The sequence below is a fragment of the Vespa crabro genome, chromosome 1, assembly GCF_910589235.1.
Source record: "Vespa crabro chromosome 1, iyVesCrab1.2, whole genome shotgun sequence".
Classification (NCBI taxonomy): domain Eukaryota; kingdom Metazoa; phylum Arthropoda; class Insecta; order Hymenoptera; family Vespidae; genus Vespa; species Vespa crabro.
The window spans coordinates 16,827,379-16,850,631 of record NC_060955.1 but is presented as its reverse complement, the minus strand read 5'-3'; the positions used below and the strand labels follow the sequence as shown (position 1 = coordinate 16,850,631).

The 23,253-nt window shown below is 28.6% G+C and overlaps 3 protein-coding genes and 1 long non-coding RNA gene across 10 annotated transcripts in view; 3 read left to right on the top strand and 1 right to left on the bottom strand.

Moving 5' to 3' along the window:
- The first annotated feature begins 300 nt into the window (after positions 1 to 300).
- On the top strand, positions 301 to 3,405 carry LOC124428024 (N-alpha-acetyltransferase 30-like). Of its 2 annotated transcripts, XM_046971598.1 has the most exons (4): positions 301 to 859; positions 932 to 1,108; positions 1,473 to 1,648; positions 1,902 to 3,405. In XM_046971598.1, exons 1-4 carry the CDS (start codon positions 838 to 840, stop codon positions 2,217 to 2,219), a joined length of 693 nt encoding a protein of 230 aa, XP_046827554.1. In that variant the 5' UTR covers positions 301 to 837; the 3' UTR covers positions 2,220 to 3,405. The 2 variants fall into 2 exon arrangements, with proteins under 2 accessions (XP_046827554.1, XP_046827547.1); XM_046971591.1 differs by having other exon boundaries at positions 302 to 1,108.
- Positions 3,406 to 3,945: 540 nt separating this feature from the next.
- LOC124428021 (inositol-tetrakisphosphate 1-kinase-like) lies at positions 3,946 to 6,501 on the top strand. The gene is made up of 5 exons (XM_046971576.1): positions 3,946 to 4,258; positions 4,451 to 4,549; positions 4,616 to 4,757; positions 4,856 to 4,992; positions 5,066 to 6,501. The coding sequence occupies exons 1-5, from the start codon at positions 4,115 to 4,117 to the stop codon at positions 5,639 to 5,641; spliced, it is 1,098 nt and encodes a 365-aa protein (XP_046827532.1). The 5' UTR covers positions 3,946 to 4,114; the 3' UTR covers positions 5,642 to 6,501.
- A 114-nt stretch (positions 6,502 to 6,615) lies between these two features.
- Positions 6,616 to 23,253, bottom strand: part of LOC124427967 (probable E3 ubiquitin-protein ligase IRF2BPL) — a 21,247-nt gene continuing 4,609 nt past the window's right edge. Inside the window, exons 1-7 of one of the 6 annotated variants that reach the window (XM_046971482.1) lie at positions 13,085 to 13,979; positions 10,663 to 10,918; positions 10,303 to 10,478; positions 7,144 to 9,978; positions 7,020 to 7,068; positions 6,784 to 6,942; positions 6,616 to 6,690 (exon numbers count right to left, since the gene is read on the bottom strand). In XM_046971482.1, coding sequence (XP_046827438.1) covers positions 6,637 to 6,690; positions 6,784 to 6,942; positions 7,020 to 7,068; positions 7,144 to 9,978; positions 10,303 to 10,478; positions 10,663 to 10,833 — 3,444 coding nt within the window. In that variant the 5' untranslated portion in view covers positions 10,834 to 10,918; positions 13,085 to 13,979 and the 3' untranslated portion in view covers positions 6,616 to 6,636. Of the gene's footprint in view, positions 6,691 to 6,783; positions 6,943 to 7,019; positions 7,069 to 7,143; positions 9,979 to 10,302; positions 10,479 to 10,662; positions 10,919 to 11,362; positions 11,637 to 13,084; positions 13,980 to 18,897; positions 19,290 to 19,707; positions 19,968 to 20,240; positions 20,428 to 20,529; positions 20,682 to 23,253 lie in introns of those variants that run through there. The other 5 variants (XM_046971461.1, XR_006943050.1, XM_046971474.1 and 2 more) reach the window with 5 other exon arrangements.
- LOC124428073 overlaps positions 22,128 to 23,253 on the top strand; it is a 3,477-nt gene continuing 2,351 nt past the window's right edge. Inside the window, exon 1 of the long non-coding RNA XR_006943074.1 lies at positions 22,128 to 22,879. This is a non-coding gene — a long non-coding RNA (uncharacterized LOC124428073). The remainder of the gene's footprint in view (positions 22,880 to 23,253) is intronic.

Here is a 23,253-nt window from a genome sequence, read left to right as displayed (position 1 = left end):
TGATGTAGTTATTTAGGAAAGCCAATAAGACATCTGGAGGACAATATCGCAACTTACATAATATTTGAAATAATTCAAATAATTTAAATATTTTACAAGTTCAATAAAACTCAGTAATCAGAATTTATTAATACATTTTTACAATTCTTTGTTATATATTTTCACTAATGATATTTACATTTTCATATCATTATTGATGCATTTTTAACATGAATAGAAATGTCAAATAACTATTACACATAGTCGTGTATTACTTTTAACATAGATACACAAATGTATCCTTCAAGTTGGAATCATTAAAAAATGTCATCTTCGAGCAAATCATTCTTAAAGTCATATAATACGAAATAAAATAAGTGTATTACGATTTGGAAGAATATTAAGGTTGATGTTAAAGAATAAAGAAAGAAAAATTGTAATTAAAGATCTTAAATAATTAATTGAAATTGTTAGATTGGATAAAAGTATATAACATGATATTGGTTGATTTACAAAAGCATTTTTTCGAGCGCCAAATAAGTGCGAAACGTTAACCGTATGTAATAGTACCTTAAACAGTTACCACAGAAAATCCAATATGGTGACAGTTGTAGAGCGGTTCTGTCGATCTTCTCTAATTTAAGATAAGAAAATTACGATAATGCCACGAAAGTAATAACAATAATGAAAATTCGATTGAAAATATAGTGATCAATTAAAAAATTCTCATGTCATACCAATATATTCTATAGGTGATCACTAAAAAAATATATTTCTCCAGGGACAGTGGCTGGAACTTTGCCACACACTTTGTCCTTTGAGTTGTATTTAAAGATAAAAAAATTCATTTCTTGAGAAATGGAATGTGTCAGAGTAGAAGGTGATACGGAAACGAACGACACCGAAACTACAAAAAGCAAAATTAAAGATAAAAATGAAAGTTGTCTAACAGATGTTTTAGATATTAATACTCGTCTGAGTCTGGAAACAACAGAAATTTCAGAAGAACCTCATACAAATGGTATTTCCCAAGAAAACGGTTTATGCGATTCTTTTTCTAGAACAACCGATTCATCCAATCATCCTCCACAATCTCAAACAATGGAAACTAGTCATTTAAATCAACATGGTACGTTTAATTAAATGGATATAACGTTAAGGCACATTAAATACATTGTTACCAAAATCAAATACAAAATCAAATATATTTCAAAGCATATGAAATTTGTTAAAAATAATTATGTCTGTTTGAGTAGCAATCTAATTATGTCTAACATATTGTTTATAAGTATATCTGATTGATGTAATTTTTAAATGGCATTGAAAGTTAAATGATTGTTAGATTTAACAACTGGTTCTCAAATTTGCTTTTGCAGAGTGTACTTAAAACATAGCGTACTAGAGTGTACTATTAAAATATTTATAACATATGAACACTATAAAGTATTGATTTAATAGAGACATAAAAATACATTATTTTTTTTTTTTCACAGAAAAAATGGAAACACTATCCTTGGAAAGTAGTGATAATGAAATTCAATATGTTAGTTATACAAGTGAACTGCAAATGCCTGATATAATGAAATTGATACAAAAAGACTTAAGTGAACCATATTCTATTTATACATATAGATATTTTATCCATAACTGGCCGAAGTTGTGCTTCCTGGTAAATATACTTTAAGATAGTATTTTCATTTAAGCAGTGCTGCTATTTAAATTAATTTTCTTTGGTACCATATATTTAATATTTTATAGTAATAGAGTAATACATTAGTATTTGAACTTGTGTAATATTTTTAAAAGATATCAATATGGAGTAATATAATAGCAAAATAAAAAGAACTTAGCCAGCTTTGGTTGGATTCCTTTATCTTTCAGGTATAGAATTTACAGAAAACTCTTGCTTTTTGTTCATCAAGGCAATGCATGGTGACGAGTGTGTAGGTGCCATTGTCTGCAAGCTGGACATCCACAGAAAGGTAATAAAACGTGGATATATTGCAATGCTAGCGGTTGATGTAAAATATCGAAAACGCAAGATCGGATCGAATTTAGTGAGGAGGGCAATACGTGCAATGGTAGAGGATGATGCAGATGAAGTTGTATTGGAGACTGAAATAACAAATCGACCAGCTTTACGATTATATGAAAATTTGGGATTTGTGCGTGATAAACGATTATTTCGATATTATTTAAATGGAGTGGATGCTTTACGGTTAAAATTATGGTTTAGATGAAAACCGCCAGAGTGCTTATGTCAATAGGAACTTAAATAATTGCAGTGTTAAAGCAAAAGATTTGCATCCTTCCTCGGACAGACATACAGCATTAATGCCACAGGGATTAATGTGTACGCACAATTTGCTGATGCTAACTTTTAATGAAATAATAATTATAGACTGCATAAATATTTATGCTATTATTAATTAGAAATACAAAAAAAGATTGTGCAGCAATATAAGTCTATTTAAATATTAAAGGAATTATGTATAATATTGGAAGAGAAATTTTTGATGATTTAATTCTTGATATAAATTTATAATATTTTTTATTTGTGTTACATTTTCATTTCTAGGTTTTCTCAGATCATTAGTTAACAATAATTGCTATGGCATTAATGCTGATTTTTTACATAGATTTCAATTACAGCCTACAATTATATAAATTTGAAAAAGTGATAGGATGGAATAAATCCAGACTGTGAAAAAAAATATTGAAAATAATCAATGTATTTTGCGGTATCACATATTATTGGGATGTATACACTGATGCAGTAAATATATACACTCATATGCTTTTAGCAGAATAAATAAATTTAAATAATATCGAAGAGATTATGTCGGATAGACGTTATTAGATAAAAATTTTGCATTATATATATATATATATATATATATATATATATATATATATATATATATATATATATATATATGTATATGTATATGTATATATATCTGTGCAGTATTCTACAGACTATAATTGATTATGAGTATTATATTGCAAAAAGTGTAACATCCTTTCAATGTGTGATTAATAACTTAAAAAATAAACATCAATATAAAGCTCTCTCAGACAGAGCCACAAACAGTTAGGTAAAATATTTCCAATTGAAATTATAAAGTTAATATACGGACTGTCTGCTATTTATATATATAATATATATATGATATATATATAATATATATATTATATTAAACAATGGAAAAAGAGAGTTATTGTTCGTAAAATTAAAATATTCTGGAAAATTGTGCGTCTCGTGCTATTATTGCAAGAGTCGTACATATCACCGTCTACCTTCTATATCTACCTTTGTATAAAAATAAATGCGAAGCACAGATCATAATGTAACTATCAAAAAATATGTAAAAAATGTTAATAAAAAGTAGTAAATGTTTTTACCTACAACTTATTTAATTATAACTATCTGTACATTTATTTGCCTATCGCCATGGCTATAAATTTCCAAAATATTTTCAATCTTGTATGTCACTAGATGACCTTTGTGTCATCAGATGACCTTTGAAATTTCGATTATCTTATGTACATTATTACGCTTATAATTACATTATATATAAATATCTTTATTTTGATATAAAATAATTTTATAACTTATATAATCGTGACGACAGACCAAATATTAAAAAAATATATATCTAAGTTATAAAAATTATTTATGTTAATAAAAATTGTTATAAATGTTGACTGATTTATAATATTAAACATTTGTTATATCTTTATTTAGTATAAGATAAAAAAAATATATATATATATTTAATATATATTTTATATATATATTACTATATATGTATTATTATTAAATATATTATATATATATATATATATATATATATATATATATACTGTAAAATCCCAAAGGTATTATATATAAATCTATCTATAAATAGAAATATATTATTCATACATATAAAAACAAATACCGCGAAATCTAGTAATTCAAACAGTTTCCAACCTATGTCGGTAACCGCGCTGTTCAAGAGCTTCATCATGAGTTCGTTTATAAAAACTCTCTTAGCAGTCTAGTAGAATATAGAATCGAACTTGAATTTACTCCGTAGTATAGTAGGACGATGAGGAAAACATGTTTGGTTGATTGAAGGAAAGGAAATTAATGTTACAGAATACGAGACAGGAGACAAAAAAAATGTGTGATAAATATGTTATCGGCTATTGGGTACGTGAAAAAAAACGACAGAAATTAAACTTCGACGATTTTGAGAAAGTATGTAAAACAGAAGGATTTTCATTAAAATTGGTAAGTTTTATATATTTTTATCGGAATGATTAATTTTAAATAAAAATTAATCCGAATATTTATTATATTAGAGGTTATGGTTTCATAGGTGTCACGTTTTTTTCATTATATACGTTTTCATTATATATGTAGATTTGTTTTAAAGAGAAATTTCTTTTAATATTCTATTTTCATGTTCTAATTTTTTTTTAGGTAGATATCTATTCAAGTTTAGAATCACAGGGACCACTTCATGTATTTCTACATAAACTCGTGGATTTGCTAGCACATGCTGAAGGTGGAAATGGAAATGTATGATAAAATTAATTATTTTATTTCTCTCTGATATCCTATCATAATTATCTCTTTATTTTTAAGGCTATAAACGTTACGTCAAAACTGCAAGAATATATTGATAAACATCCTGAATTAATAGTTATAGATCCCTTGGAGAATGTTAAGAAATTGCATAATCGATATAAATATTATAAAATTATCCAAGAAAGCATACACTTTAATGGTAAATGTGACAACAGATCTTTCAGTAAAATTATTTATATAAGTCAGGCATTTAATCTTGCTTGATGTTTTTATGTACGATATATTTTTTTCTTCCAGACGTATTTATTCCAAATTTTGTAGAATTGAAGAGTACAAATGTTCTTGAAAACATGCGCATTTTAAAACAAAGTGGAGTTAAATTTCCCTTTGTTTGTAAGTCGCTTCTTGCTCATGGATCAAGTGATGCACACAAGGTAATTATCGTATGTATAATCGTTTAATGATTCATATATTTATATAAAAGAAATTTATATTTTTTTTTGCCAGATGATGGTCATTTTCAATTCAAAAGATTTAAAAGACTGCCAGCCTCCATGTGTTGCTCAAAACTTTGTCAATCATAATGCCATTTTATACAAATTATTTGTAGTTGGGAAAAATTTCCATGTTGTTGAACGTCCAAGCTTGAGGAATTTTTATTCAGATGATTGTGCATCATTAAGCACATTGTTTTTTAATACTCATGATATATCCAAACCTGATTCTAAATCTAAATGGTCTATACTATCGGAAGAACATATACCTACAGTGGTGAAACCGAATATTGAAATACTTGAAAAAATCGTCAGAGGAATTACCAAAATATTTGGGCTTCATTTAGTTGGCATTGATATTGTGATAGAAAATGATACTAAGAAATATGCTATTATAGACGTTAACGTTTTTCCTGGTTATGACGGATATCCAAATTTTTTTCAGCATTTAATAGACAGTATTAAACATCTTTTAATAGAACGAAAAGTTCTTAGACAAAATTCTAAAAGTTGTTTAAAAAAATCTCACAGTGATGATTTAGATTCCGGTTTTGAAAGTGACGAGAAAAAAAAATGTTCTACTAAATAAATAGAGAATATATAATTACACTCATTTGCTTCTATGTCTAAACATTGCGTTTTTATATTTATAAAATTAAAAATATAAATAGCGTTAAAAAAACAAATTATAGCTTATTTAATATGATTAATTTTTTATCTAAAGTACAAAGATATTTATATTGATCAAAGTTATATTATTATTATCCATTGTAATACAGTAATGGCAAGTTTAGCGTTTTTAAGGCAATATACTCGTAATATCTTGTTTTAGTAGAAATAGATGGATAAGGATGTTGGAGTAAATCTTTTTCTTTGTTTTTTCTTTTTAATTAGTGTTAAATTATCCGATTGTCACATACATATAAAATTTTTTCTGAACGAAATTACCGACTGAATACTGTGATTGTAAGAATCTTGAATAGAAATTTTTACTATTTATATATATATAAGCAATTTTGCGCATTTTTGTGACAGAATAATTTTTTATTTTTTTTTATTCTTTTTTTTTTTTAATATGATAATAATAAATTTGAACAAATCAAATGTGTACATAGTGCTATATATGTATATAACGTTCATTGTGTGTGTGTGTGTGTATATATATATACGATATATATATATATATATATATATATATATATCGTATATATAGTTCACTTTTTACTTTTCCATTTCATATTGTAATTAACAGAGCTTAGAAATTTACATGGTCATTTGTATGTTCCTTTTTACCTATTATCAGGTAGACGTCTCTTCAGGTGATAATAATCCCCAAATATCTACAGTAATATTTGCTATATCATGATGATAATATATCAGTTAAGAATTGTTTATTTACATGTATGTACATATATTTTTTATGAATAAAATATACAAAAATTGATCACATTTAGCGAACTTCGATTTAGACAAATTTTTTTGTTATGTAATGTATTTATGATTAAATTATTCTTATTTTTTTTTCTTTGTTTCAATACTAAATATAATTATAAATACCAGTTATTTTATTTTATTTTTTTTATTTTAAAGAATATCAGTGTTATCTACACTTACTTCGCCTGAGCTGTAATGTAATAACTGAAACATGAAAAAAAATATAATTCTTTTCAATGATATTAAAAATAATAATATTAAAAAGTATTGAATATAAAAATCATATAATTTACTTACACTCGTAGTATCACATAAGGAAGTCAATGTATTATTACTGACGAGTGCACGATTACATGTGGCTGCTGAATTTTTCATAACTCTAATTTCTCCAAGAGAATATGAACATGAACTTGGCAAGTATAATTCTCCTTCAGAATGAGATGTTTCTGATGAAATCTAAAATAAATCAAATCATTACATTTTTCAATGTAAAATGAATACATGAAAGAAAATTCTTATATCACATATCTTACCGTAGCAATATGTGTGACAGGTATATTAATATTTACATCGGACAGATTACTATAAAAGTAATATAACAAAATTCATTAATAACAAATAATTTTTAAGGAATAACAATATTAATATATTACATACCTGCAATCTTCACCCTCTGATAACTTATCAATTACTTTTGTAAGTAAATGCAAATTGGAAACTACCATATTTATATCAGAGCTTTTATCATTTTTATTGGTATTATCATTTATTGTAAAATGTAATTTTGTATCATTTGAATAATTTTCTTGTTTCTGTTTAGTAGAATATTTATCTATTTCAGACTTTGTATCGGATATTTGTTTTCCATTTTTCTTATCAAAGTAAATATCTTTAATAATTCTATCTTCACATTCAAGAATGTCTTGTTCATGTGAAATATCATACTGAGTACTTTTTTCTAATACTTGAATTTCATTTTGATTTAATTCATTGATCGAACTTTTGGTATCTTCGATTTCCATAGTATTTAATGGGCAAATTTCAAAAGATTTTTGTTTACATTGCATAGGATTGTATGTAATATCATCGAAAGAATTTGTATTAGAGATAACGTCATCATGCACTTTGCATTCGTTATCTTGCACAAATGCTTTCACCGAACAACTTTTTTCATTTTCGTAATCATGTTTTTGTATTGATAAAAGATCCAAGATTAAATCGGATTCTCGGTTTATGGTATCAACAAAAAACTTTTGTAAAATAGTAGGAATATCATGATTATATACATTCGAAAACAATTGTAAGTGCCTAATTAATTCTTGTACCATCAAAGGATTATATTCTACATTTGATAAACTATTAACAATCGATCGTTCAAAACTGTTCTTTTTCTCGAAAGATAGATGGTCGACAAATTGATCTTGACGTTTCAAAAGACATTTTGAAGCTTTAGGAAGAAGTAATTCCTCATTATTAAACGATGTTTGATTGGATTCGTCATTTCTTCGCAAATCTTCAAGGCAATCAATATTATTAGAATGATAATTTGTTGAGAGAGGAACACAAGCCATAATATTTTTATTATTAGAACAAATTTCTAACGTTTTCTTTTCTACGTCAGGAATATTTTCTACATTTAATTCGATAGAACACAAATTAGATTTATCTAACGTAAAAATCTTATTACTCAATTTGTCATTTTGTTTTTGTTCCAATGAATACGTATGAACCTTGGAAGTTTCCTCTCTTAAATTACAGAATTTATTTGTTAATGACGAATGATCGTTTATAATAGACGAATTTTTTTGTAATTTATCTTCTTCAGATATAACAACTGCTTCGTCCGATAATGATAACGTTGATTCATCATTTTCTTGATGTTTATATACTAATTTCGAAGGATTTAATTTCATTAATTTCGTATTATCACTTTTAAGGGCTATTAAATTACAATATGTAACATCAGTATTATTAGGTAACTTAGTATTATGAGATTGAACGGATAATTTCAATTGAAATTCTTCTAACATCTCTTCTAATTTCTTTTCACTTTTAGAAATACGTTCGATCATTTTATCATAGAGAAAGAATATATCATTGAAATTTTCGATCGAAGGTGGATTTAATTCGATCTCATTAAAAATACTATTATCTGAATCTTGCATACTGTTATCTAAAACATTTCTACTCTCATCTTTTAATTTGTACGACGAATTATTTCTTAGATTGTATTTTTGAAAAATATTTTCAAAACGTTCATCGATCTTATTATATAATTTTTTCTTTTGGTCCCTTCGTAAATCATGTTTCTGAAACATTTTAAATGTTTTCTCGCAATCCGTTTTTTTATTTTTTTTTAATATCTTAATATTATCTTCCTCGATTTCTTTGATATTATCAAACGAAGTTTCACTCAGATTTCTATCGATTCTTTGTCTATAATTATTAACATTTTCATCGCCCACGTCATCATGATCATTATTATCATCAACATCGTGAGATTTACTCGTATCCTTTATCTCATCTTCTTTTATAAATTTTTTTATATCTGTATTAACGTAAGGATTAACACTTTTAATGATAATTTCTCTATGTTCAGGTATTAGGTTTTTAATATGGTCCGAATAAGTAGAAGAGGAGCTTGGTTCGCCATTCGAAAGAAAACAGTCGACACCTGTCCTTGGCAGATGTTTCGAAACGTTCTCTCCATCTTTATTCTCCTCCCGTCCACTATTTATTTCACGTTCAGACGATAGATCATTCCTCCTTTCGTCTATCAAGTCTTTAGAATAAGAATCATCCTCGTCCTTCGAAACAGATTTATATTGTGTTATTATATCTTTTTCAATTCTGTTTTGTTTTTTTTCTATTCTAAACTTTTTATTAATCAATCGATTCTTTATTGAACTTTCATCGATTTCATCGATCGTTTCTTCCATTCTTGATTCATTAATATTACTATCTTTCGATGATTTATCATTTATACAAGATTTGTGACGGAATTTATAAATATTAACGTTAGAATTATTATGAACGAAAGATGTATCGGGTGATATGTTAACGTAGCCCAAATTTTGTTTCATCAATTCCCTTGCGATATTTAACGGTGGGCCATTTTGAATCGTTAAAGATTTTATTTTACGTTTGTTATCATCGACTCTATCATCTTTTATTATTTCATCTTTCTTCGTAGTCGTACATTTTGGATTATTAAATTCGACTTGTTCGTAAGGTATGCAACAATACCGATTTCTTTGTCGATAAAGAATATCGTTGGAATATCTTTTCGCAATTCGAAATTTTGGTTCCAACAAACGTGCGATTCTTTTGTCACGTTTTTTCATGATTTTCTTTGTCAAAATTTCGTCTCTCTCCGAGTTGCTTTCGTTCTCTCCATGATCGATTTCTTTGAGTTTTGAGGACACAAGTTCGTGTATATATAGTGCTTCTTCTTTCTCATCTTCTAAAGGTGGTTCTAGGTAATCGGTATACCTTAAACAAATTAAAAAAAAGATAAAATTATAAATCGAGAAAATTGGTTAAAAAAATATAACAGGCAGATAATAAATTATTTATACGATAGATAAGATAATAATAATTATATAGTAGGATTAATAATAATATATTTATATAAATATATATTATATTACATATATATAATTATTTTTATTAGTAATATATGTATATTTAAATACAATTTTTATTGCGTATAAAAAAAAATTAATGTATATAGATAATAAAAATCTTATAATAATAACAACATTAATGGAAAAAGGATAAACAATAAGTTAATAAACTTGTTAAAATTCAACCAACCTTTCCTTCTTTTTAACTCTGCGTTTAGTTTCAGTTTTAGTGTATAGCCAAGTAACTTCTGTGATTTTATGTTGTACTTCTTCGAGTATTTTTTCTGCATTTTCGATTGCACTTTGTGTATCAGGAGAAAGTAATGGGCTCTCAAGATTATTCGTCTTAAATCTTTGCTTGTCCGGCTTAATACGATAATAATATTAATAATTAGAAATGAAGAAAAAAGAAATGATAATAATCAAAAAAATGTTATTAGCTTTAAATTGTAATAAAAAATTAATGAACTTTTTGTAAGAAATAAAAAAAGAAATAAAAATAAATATCGTAAGAATAATATAAACGAAAAAGAAGAATAATTTTTTATACCGATTCGATATCAAAATCGATAGTCGTAGATCTTCGATCAATTGTCTTTTCCCTTGAATTTTCAACTTCTTCTATGATTCTTCGAGATTGCAAAGAATGTACAGAGCTATGATCCATAAGACTCGTTGTACTAGGATAAAAATATTGCGATTCTTTGGTAGTTTCCTGCATAATATTCTTTTTGCAATAACATTCATTATCCGATCTTCGTTGTTTTATTTTTTTCTTTGATTGATTTGCCTCGTATCGTTGTCTCCTAAAAAATATATCATTGATATATCAAATAAATTGTACAATTACAATTGTACAATTGTAATTGTTTGTATAATTTATATTTATATATAAAAAACGTATCACTGATATAGTAAAAATAGTAAAATTTATATAAAACTTATATTCATATAAAAAATGTATCATTGGTATATAAAACAAATATATAACAAGATTTATCTAAAATTTATATTTATATATAAAAAACATATACGACAGATATTACAAATTTTATATAATAAGAAAAACATTTTTAATACATTTTTATTTACAAAATATTTATAAACATTTATTAGTCGAATTAAAAAGAAAAAAATTCGAGAATATTTCATAAACTCGATTAAATAAAAAAGAAAGATATTTTACGATCACATGGATTATAATAATATGCTTAATAATTATTATCATAGAAATATATAAAATTACTAACATTATATCGGCGACGATAACAAGACAGTAATTTAATGTTCTTGCGGTCTTTCGAACGGAAACGGAACGTTCCGCGTCGCGGAACGATCCAGCATGTTCTGCGACGTCGCGAAACGTTCTGCACATCTGGTTCCGCACTGTAAGATTTCTATACACTCTATTATCGACCCTTAAAGGGAACGACCTGTTTAGTACGAATATTCCATGTACGTAAATGATAAGAAAAATTTTATGAATCAATAAGAAAAAGAAAAAAGGAATATATATATATATAGAAAAATATAGAAATATATATATATATATATATATATATATATATATATATATATACATATATATATATATATAAACGATCTCAAATTTATTTCATTTGACAAAAATGACCGCCGAAAATATTTATCATTTATTTTGATATTTTCTTCAAAATAAAATTAATTTCTTATATATTATTTTCGAATTCGAATTGGATAAATTATATTTTATATAAATTATATTTTTCTTTCTTTTTTGTTTTTTTTTTCTTTTCTTTTTCTTCCCTTCTTTTTTCCTTTCGATTATCAGAATCAAAGGAAAAAATGAATTGTAAAATATCGAAGTAAATCTTGCGTTTTTTTTTCGAGCAGAGAATGATGCTATTAAAGCAGACGTCATTAATCTCCACGTATCTCCAAGAGGTCTCCCGGCTTTAATGCGCCATGATCAATAACAGTACGTCGAAGGTACGCACATGCACGACATGCTTTAAAGACGATGGAACATCGCGAATATGCATTGAAAGATATGTATATATCTATGTATTTATGTATAATGCATAAAATTGGGATTTCAAAAAATAAAAAATCGTAGCATAAAACTTTATTGAATTTTGATTGGTCAGTATTAACATCATCATAAAAGTCAACCAATCAAAATTCATTTTTCGATTTACATCACGAGATTTACGATATTTTATATTTAATAATTAATTTTTTATCAATTACACATTAACATATAAATATTTTATTTAATTATTGCGAGTGAACAAAAAGAGAGAGAAAAAAGAAGTATAGGTGTATATATATATATATACATACACATAAAATAAAAGATGTTTGTTCTATTTAAAGTGATGCTCTTATATAAAAACATTAATTAAAAATGAAATAAATATATCGCGTGACAAGTCCGACACGAAGTTGTGATATAGAAGAACGATGACGAAATACTTAGCTCGAATTGTCGTGTGACGATACTCCTTAAGCGGTAACGATCGCGTATGTTGACCCTTAAAGGTGAAGAATCCTTTTCCTCAAGCCATGTACCATGTTCAAATTGTACAATTGAATAAAATTGCATCACAAGAATGATATTTTCTTTTTTATTATTGATTTTTAGTCGTCAATGAATATTAATACAAAAAAAAGAAAAAGAAAGACATGTGACACTACGACACGTTTTTTTAAAAGCATCTACTTAAATATTTTCTTTTTGTTCACGACACTGAGCATAATTTCAATTATTTTTATAATTGAATTTAATCTTTGTTAAACTATTTTTAATGTCAATGAATTTTTTGTCAACACGGGTAGTAAAGAAAATGACATCGTGGCGCGTTCTTTACTTTTTTTTTTTTCCTCAAAAATCCTAATATTATATATTTTTTTATGAAAAGACGAATGAAATTTTAATAACTTTTATAATCGAACGTAATCTTTATTGAATTATTTTTACTTTTAATGAATACCTTTTTTTCTTTTTCAATTAACACGAATCGTGAAAATATTGCAGCGCTGTATATTTTTCGAATATACTTCACGTATTTTTTCTTTCTTCTCTATGAAACGACCAGCATAATATTTCGATCAATTTTAATTGGTATATTTGATGCTTATTAAATTATTTTTAATTTTGAATGAATATTAATAACTGCACGAATGCAAAAGAAATTTCACGTGACATAATAGCGCATTTTATTATAACACACATATATATATATATATATATATATCATATTTTTGTTTCTTTTTTCGTTGAACGACGAGGATGATTTTCCTTATTGGATTATTTTTAACTTGAATGAACCTATGAACGCCGTATGATCTAAAAAAAATTGAAGATAATGAAAAATTATGGAAATTTATTGTTGAATTTTTATCGTAGTCACGTGACGATCGTCGCTCGCTTTAAATTCGGATTCGTTTGGTGGGCAGACAGTTCAGACCGTCTGGGAACGACAGATCAATATGCCGGTACTGCGTTCTTTGTCCTGTAACCATCCCTTCTCTTGTCACCCCTCTACTCTTTCTTTTGCTTTCTCACTCTATCTCTCTCTCTTTTGCGCTTCCTTTCTCTCTCTCGCTCTCTCAATAATTTCTACCCCAGCTGAACATTGGCATTGATTTTCAATGTCCAGAAATTCTCGCGAACTTACGACGACGTAAGCACTGAGAAATTGATTCCGAAATATGAAAATTCGTGACGTAATACCTCATAAGACCATTCTAATCAGATTAATACCAAATGTGAAAACATCGTCCAATGAAAATTCTATTCAATTTACATATCATTTTAAATCATAATTTGTACGTGTTAAAATTTCAATTTTGTAAAATTATTATTCACATTAATATCCTAAAAATAATGTTAAATTAAAATTACTCACAGCTATTTCTGAAAATATTGAAAAATAAAAATATGAATGATCTATTGCAACAATGATTGTTAATAATATTGGAAAATAAATTGATATAAAGACGTAACTATTGCTGTAACTATTTCAGACAATATTGAAATATAAAGTAAAATAAGAAATGATTTCTAGCAATTATTCGCTGACAATATTGTGTAGACTAAAGTAAAACAAAAAAAAAAAAGAAAAAAAATTGATTACAATTTATTTCTGGCAATATTGAGAAATAAAGTAAAACGAATGATTTGCAATAACTATTTTCGACAGTATTGAAAAATCAAATAAAATGAAAATAGTAATCCCGTTTGTTAAAACGGTAAACAAAACAGACAAGGTAGAGAGAGATGGAGAGAGATAGAGATAGAGAGAGAGAGAGAGAGAGAGAGAGGAGAAAAATAATAATAAAAAGCACAATTAGAAAGAAATAATGAGAACTCAGAATGATTACACATCAACACATATATTTTTGCCTTTGCTTGCTGCATACATACGATAAAGAGTACAGTGTTACGCGTTTTTTTCGAGGTATGGTATATGTACTAGAAAATTTCATTATTCGCTACTACAATTGCTATTTGACGTATTGTTTTTCGACGTGTTTGCGCTTTCGTGTATCTGTGGTTAACTATACAGATATCGTATAAAAAAAGAAAGAGAAAAAGAACAAAAAAGAAAAGAACGGAACGAGCATGATAAAAATTATTAATTAGTTAAAATATGGTGGAAACTCGCGTGAAAAAGTTCTTTCACCCTCTCGCAACATTCACATACTCACGCACGCGTATATATATATATATATAATTTTCGGTGACAATGATAATGAGGACATGTATTTTTCGTCTCTCATGTCTCATTCAAAGACAAAAAAAGAAAGAAATAAAAAAAAAAAGAGAAAAAAAATAAAATCCGTTTCGTTCTTCGAATACTGAACAGACAAATTATAAGTTAACAAACAAATAATATAATAATAATAATAATAATAATAATAATAATAATAATAATAATAATAATAATAATAACAAAAAAGAGATAAGAACGAGTAATAAATCCGAAAAACAGAATATATATATATATATATATATATACATATCCCTGGTACCGACATTGAAGCATTAAAAAAAATGTAAATGTCATCAACAAAAATTCGTCCTTATTGAAATTCGAATTATCAACTCGTCTTATCCAAAGAGAAAGAGAAGAAAAGAAAAAAAAGAAAGAAGAAAAGGCTTGAAGAATGACACGAGAAAAAAGAGTTGTCCGAATAATTTGTTTGTTTTTTTTACATGTAAAAATTGACAAAACAATAAGACAGTCAACTGATTAAAAGACGGTCTAACATCTTGTCACAATATATTTAAACGAATAATATTGTACAAAAAATGTCGACAATCTAGCCAAGACATACATATATCTCATTTTCTTCGAGAGGAAGAAAACAGAAAGAAAAAAAAGAAAATGAAAAAAAAATGAAAAAAAAAGAAAGAAAAACATTCACACAAATTAAAAAAAGTTCGGTGTAATATATGACAAACATTGAATTTTTTCGTACAAAGTTCACACATCATTCTTCACACGCTCTTACGATTTATCTGCTCGATTTTATATATATATACACATATATATATATATATATATATATATATACATATATATATACATATATATATATATATATATATATATATATATATATATATATATATGTACACTTACAATGTATTATTATAGACAATACGTAGTAAGATCTCTGCAAACTCTCTTTCTCACATTTCTCTCTCCCTCTCATTCACTCTCTCATTCAGGATATCGATCCATTTGACTCGTATAAGATTAAATAAAAAAAGAAAAAGAAATATATCACGTATGTAGGATCGCGTATTGCTATTTATCATTTTTTTCATCAATTCCTCCTCCTACTTTTTTCTCATTCTTACGTATATCTTCGTCTCTTTCTCTCTATCACTCTCTCATTATCATCCCTCCTGGACACTTCGGTGCAGAAGTCACGAGAGTCCAAGACAAGAGGAACGTTTGAAAATACATATATAACGCATATGACAAGACAATGAATGTACAAAGAGAAATAAGAATTTCTATATTCGCGAGAACGACACAAACAAAAAAAGAAATAAAACAAAGAAAAAAGAAAAATAAAAATAAAAAAATTGGAAAGACTCTCTCGTCGAGACTTCGTTCCGTTCGTTGTGTCCCCTTTTTAATATCGTCAATTTTGTACAATTATATACAACAACAACAACAAGGAGCTGCTCTTATTACATTCGGTGGTCTCTTCTCTCATTCTTATTTTTTATTTTTGTTTTATTTATTTATTTGTTTATTTATTTGTTTTCTTTTTATACCTCGTGGGTATTTGCATGCTCATGGGAATCATGAAAAAGTATCATTTTCTATTTCAATCTCTCCTCCATCCCCCTGAGCCACGATGATCAGCCATTCACCTACCCTCCCTCTCCCCCTTCCACTCCACTAGCATGCATCTAAGCAAAAAAGTCAGCCTGCATTTTCTTTCAGATTCTTTTTCTCTTTTTTCTCTCTTTTTTTCATTATTATTATCACTTCTATTTTCCTTATATCCTTCTTCCTTTTACTTTTATTTATTTATTTATTTATGTTTACTTTTATTTATTTATTTACTTATTTATTTATTTATTTTTCTTCTCCTCCTCCTCCTCCTCCTCCTCTTCCTTTTTCTTTTCCTTATTCTTTTTTCTTTTTCTTTAGAGACAATTAGCGAGTGTATGGTTCCTATTTGACGGGCATATTCTTTTCTTTTTCATCGGCAAAATGAAAAACCAAAAAGGCCCTTTTTTTACTTAAAGTCTAGGCGAGATAGAGATAAACAACTAAAGGCGAAAGTGGACGTTACAAAGTCGCGAATCGATTGACCTCAATCCGTTTAATCTGAAAAGCGAGACGGAGATAAAGAATTCATTCAATCAATCAATCAATTAATTAATTAATTAATCAATCATCGCTCGTCGATTTCTTCGGATTTTCTTTTTTCTTTTTTTTCCCTTTTAATAAAAATCTGACGAACACGGATATACTTTCTTTCTTCTTTTTCTTTTTCATTATTTTTATTTTTTACATACAAGCAAAACGGAAAAATAAAATTAAATACGAAAAGACGATTAGGTTTCGAAGATTTCGACAACAAATGTCATCGAAATATTATTACTTATTACTCGTTTGTTATAATAAAAAATAATCGATCAGGAAGAAAGGGATGAAAGAAAACAAAAAATATCAACGAGAAAAAAGAATAATAATAATAATAATAATAATAATAATAATAATAATAATAATAATAATAATAATAATAATAATAGTAATAGTAGTAGTAGTAGTAGTAGTAGTAATAATAGTAATAGTGTAGTAGTAGTAATAATAGTAATAGTAATAATAGTAATAGTAATAATAATAATAATAATAATAATAATAATAATAATAATAATAATAATAATTAGTAATAGTAATAATAATAATAATAATAATAATAATAATAAAAACGGAATAGAGATAGAGAGATTGATAGATAGAGAGGGAGAGAGAGAAAACAAAATAATTTAGTATAATATATCGAATGCAAACGAATGCGTTATTTTTTGTTTGTTTGTACACATAAAAACGGGTGGTACTCCTTTAGTCGTACGTGATTTGTTTTTTCTTTACTAATAACGTAGTATACATATATATACACATATATATATGCATATGTATATATATATATATACTATATGTGTATATATACATATATACACACACAACATTTACATAATATACAAGAAATCCCGCGCGCTCGTTAGTCCAAAATTGTATTCAGGAGGACGTTGTTCGATTACGAGCAAAAAGTAGAAATATTATATCAAAGGAAAAAATTCGATAAATCGTTCGTGTTTTTTATTTCACGAATGAACCAACCAAAATTTCGTACGTACTTCACTTTTTTCCAACTTGGTGTGTTGTTTAAGAATCAAACGCAACATACATATGTATGTATATATATATAATGTATATATATATATATATATTTATACGATTTTTTCGTTTGTTTTTTCTGTTTTTTTTCTGTTTTTTTTCTTTTTTATTTTTTTTTCTTCTTAATAAAAAGTTGTATAATATTCATGCGCATCCTGTATGTGGATGTGTTCGTATGCGTGTTGCGTGTTGTGTGTTTTATGTGTATACCTTTCGTACGCGCTTCTTAGCGCGTACACAATAAAAAAGGCATTTAACACAGGAAACGACAATTAAAAAGGAAGGCGATTGTCAGCCAAAATACAAATACAAATACAAATATAATATATATGAGCAGGAATTAGCTCGCCCCTTCTCCCATCGCGCTGGGCAAACGGCACAAAATTCTTGTAGATTTTGAATGAAGAAAGACAGAGACAGAGAGAAAGATAGAGAGAAAAATAGATAGATAGATAGATAGATAGATAGATAGATAGATAGATAGAAAGAGAGAGAGAGAAAAGGGGATATAACTAAAAAAATTTACTTATGGCCCGAAACGCGATATTCGTTATCTCCATAATATTCGTATATATACATGTCTACGTTGCACGTTCTGTATGTGTATGTATGTGTATGTCTGTGTATCTGTATATGTTTCGTTTGTATGTGTATCTTTGTATGTGTGCAAAGAACCGGCGCCAGCGTACAATTTGCCAAAGACTTCTTCTCAAGACCAATTTCTGTAAAGACCAAACGAACAAACCTAATGAACGAACGAACGAACGAACGAACGGACGGACGAATGAACGAACGATCGATCGATCACAATACCTTATACAGTGGTAGAAAAAAAGAAAAAAAAAAGAGAGAGAGATAGATAAACAATATTGTAAACGCCAAATCGTCCACTTTCCCTGACAAACAACGTAATGCTGCTTTTCATGGGAACCCAATTCGTACAACATCGACAATGCGTCTTTGGCTCTAGTCGTTTTTTTGTTGGCTCGCATATTTAACCAACGTTTAAACACCGTTACCAAAACTATTCGGTGAACCTTCACGGTTTCACCATTAACACCCTCCTTTTTAATGGGAGGGCGAAAAATTGGAGCCACGGTCAAAATTCTCGAAACTCTCTTTAAGTTTCCCTTTCCTTCTTGACCTTAAGCCCTGAACCAGTAGTATCTTCACCAAGAATGGTTGCTATCTCTCCTTGCATAAACGCCCACGGTACTTGGCTGTTTGCCAACGGACACTTCTCTCCACTCGGACAGTAAACCTACAAATTAATAACAGAATTAATATCTATGGTAATCCAATTTGAGATCATCCCACTGATCGACGATATAAACCGAAGAAAATTTATCTCGTTCTAAATTTTTTCCACATCTTTTTACAACAAATGCATATTCCGTCAAATATCAAAACTAATAGTTTTGTAAATATTATATACAAATGAAATGTATTTAAATATTTTGCGAAGAGTTCGCAAATTTACGATGATTTGCAAGTAATCATTTTTTTTAATGAAATAGTCAAAAATTATTATAATAGCGTTTTTTTTTTTTTATGAAGTAATCATATGAAGAAAGATTACCAAAAAAGATACCGAGACGCCTACCTTCTCAACTAATATTATAATATTAATTGATTAGAATAAGAAGAAAAAGGGGAGAGAAAAAAGAAACCATAGTTACCTCAGAACCAGCACCCTGTCTCTTTATGCTATCTCGACTGCAAGGGAAACAAAATTTGTGATGGGGAACGCTAGGACACTGAACAAAGTGCGTGTCTTCGAGACGTTCTTGACAAAGAGTGCATTTTAAGGTTGGTGCTGATACAGGCTCGGCACCTGCTGATTGTGCCACTGCACCTTCAGACGACGTCGTTACCGTCGTCGAAGATACGTGCCTGGAACAGCTAGATCTTCTGCCCGACGTTCCTGAGAGAAAATTGACTTTCCGTCATTCTCATCTTATTCGTCCAAGAGATAATGCATCATAATATATATATATATAAAGTGTTACAATATTTTCACTAGAATTAAAAATAATTTTGTTTTACATTATGGGATATGATTTTGAACATGAAATGAATACAAATTCATTCAACAATGATATAAATTTATTCGCATTGTCAAAATATTTTATTGAACTTAATAAAATTTGATAAAAAACAATTTGTAACACTTTAACACATAAACCATCTTAGGATTAGCTTAGGAATTTACCTGAACCATTAGGACTGTGCTGAGAACCTCTGGAAGCGCTACGTTGTTGAACGTTGGTAGCTGTAGTTGGTGGGCTTCTGCTCGTGGGACTTGGATTGTTTGGTGGCTGAGGTACGGGTTCTGGAGACGTCAGATTGTCGGCAACAGACATCAAGGCGGCCATCGGTGAAGGTCCGTTCGTCGATCCCTACAAAAGTAAACCGCGACTTTGATAAGATCAGACATATTCTTAAGAGATTTTCTTTTCTCAATGTTCATACGTAAAATCATTTATTTTAAGACTTTTTACCTGATGATGATTATTTTGTGGATTATCGTTAGGACTTTCTTGCGTTGGTGGAGGTGGCGGCGGAGGACTCGTTCTAGGACGAAGAGGAGATCCTCCGCCATTTGCTGCTACGTTTGCAGGTGCCAACGGAATGGACGAGCCAACGTAAGCAACTGTAAATCATATATATATATATATATATTAAATATATATATATACTATATATATCATCTATATAATAAAGTCAAAGTAACAGTGAATTAAATTGCATGCCTTCTTATACAATTACTTAGATAACCATTTTCTTATAAAAAAAGAAAAAAGAAAAATATAATAATAATAAAGAAATACAAATATAAAACAGTACAAGAACATTTAACAATACAAATCAGATAGAAATACGATTATTATTTCATCAAGCGTTACCCACTGGATTGGTGACTATTAATAAAACTAATTAATTCCTACGCGAGTTCATTTTAACGTTCACTTTCTCATAGGACTTCATCATTAAAACTCTCGATCGAATAATATCGATTTCATTGTGTGATACCCACTCGAAATACGGAACGTAGATAAATGCATACGTTAAGTAAGGTCAGCGAAACGCTAATAATTTGTTCCTATCTATTTCTTATATCTTTAACGGCAATACTAATTATATTAAAAGCGTCGTAAAAAAAAAAAACAAAGAAAAGAAAAGAAGGAAAAGAAAAAGAAGAGAAAGAACATTTCAAGATTAATTTTAAAAATATTACATAGAACGTATAAAAAATCTAACAATAATAATTCAAACGAATATAATGCGAATTTGTAAAAAGGATTTGCAGAGATTTGTAGAAGTAAAAAAAGAGGAAAAGAAAAAGAAAAAAATAAAATAATAGAAAATAAAGAAAAGAAAAAAAGCAGAAAAGAAAGGAAAAAAAAAATATATATATATATATATATATACAAAAAAATATATAGAAAAGATTTGCGGGATTAGAAACGATCATTGTGGAATAACAGGAGCGCCTCATGAAGCATAAAGAAGACGTGTGACTAGTACTTTTCCATGACGACTTCGATAGGAAGAATGGAGAAGATGTTAGGAGAGGGAGAGATCAGTAGAAAGAGAGAGAGAGAGAGAGAGAGAGAGAGAGAGAGAGAGAGAGAGAGAGAGAAAGAGAGAGAGAGAGAGAGAGAGAGAGAGAGAGAGAGAGAGAGAGAGAGAGAGAGTCACCCGATTCTTTTTTACTGCCTATCAATCTATCTATCTATATCTCCCTTTACAATTCTTACGTAGAAACGAAGATTCAACCGAGTGGAAGATGCGAAAGATCAACGACGCTATTACGAGAGGAAAAGGAGGAATAGTAACAGATAAGAGAGAGATAAAGAAAGAGAGACGAAGTAAAGAGGAAAAAGCGCGTGCGTATCTCATTAAGTGTGTGTGTATAAATACATACATCGTATGTATACACAACATACATAAGATCGCATCACGCACGTAGGCGTCGAAGGCTTAGTCACGCTCGACGCGAAGAGCGTCGGTTGCGTCGCCACCGTCGTCCTCGTTCCTCTCCCTCGATTCCCTCCTCCCTTACTTCTACTCCTAGTTGCCGTTCTCGTTATCCTACTTGTCGTCGTCGTCGGACGTCGACGCAGTCATCGCCGGCGATATTCGAACGAATGAACGGATTATCGGTGGTGTAGTAGCGGCCTTGTTTCGAAAGTACATTCCCACCACGGGACGTGAAGGGACGTACGACTGCACCCCTTCCTCCAATTCGCCCCACCTCCTTCACTCTAATCGTACGCTCCTGCTGCTCTGGCTGCTCTTGCCACGCACGCACGGACGCACGACGCACGCACGCACTCATGCATGCATGCATGCATGCATGCATGCACGCACGCAACTGCTTACAACGTCCCAACCATGATGACGTAGAGGGCACGAGGAGCAACATCGTTAAGTGTCTCTCAACCTCTTCTCTCTGTCTCCCTGGCTCTTTTTTTATTTTTATTTTCATTTTTATTTAATATATGTGTGTGTGTGTATCTGTGTGTGTGTATCTGTGTGTGTATTATGATCGATCTAATAAGTTTTTTAAAATATTAAAATGTTGAACGATTAATATATATATATTTTTTTATTTTTTTTATTTATCTCGGAAATTGGTATTAAGTATAAATTAGGCATAAATGTTTTATTCGACTTTAAATAATGCAATATACTAATATACGTGTCTCTATTGTCAGAGAAAGAGAGAGAGAGAGAGAGAGAGAAAATCTTTTCGATCTTAAAGATACTCTCACGTTCCATGTTTATTTCCAGATCACGATCTTCGCCAGCTGGTGATCTATTTTAATCGATAGGACGTGTATTCATGTATGTATATATGTATGTATGTATGTATGTATGTATGTATGTATGTATGTATGTATGTATGTATGTATGTGCATACGTAGATACAAATTCTATCCTTCGAACTAGAAACTATAATTTCCGAATAGTAAATAAGAATGTTTGTGGATCGAGATAAAGGCATTAACCGTTAGTTCCCTTCAATCGTGTATAATCTGTGACATTTAGAAGAAAGAAGTTAAAGGGATCAGAGTATTTTCATGCTAACATTAATGTGGGTAGTATTGTGTCACAAGGATATATATACGATTTTAAAAGGCACTAACAGAGAGAAAGGTCGATTATGAGCTATATAATGGAACTTCCTCTCCTTTACATATATTTAATATTACATATAA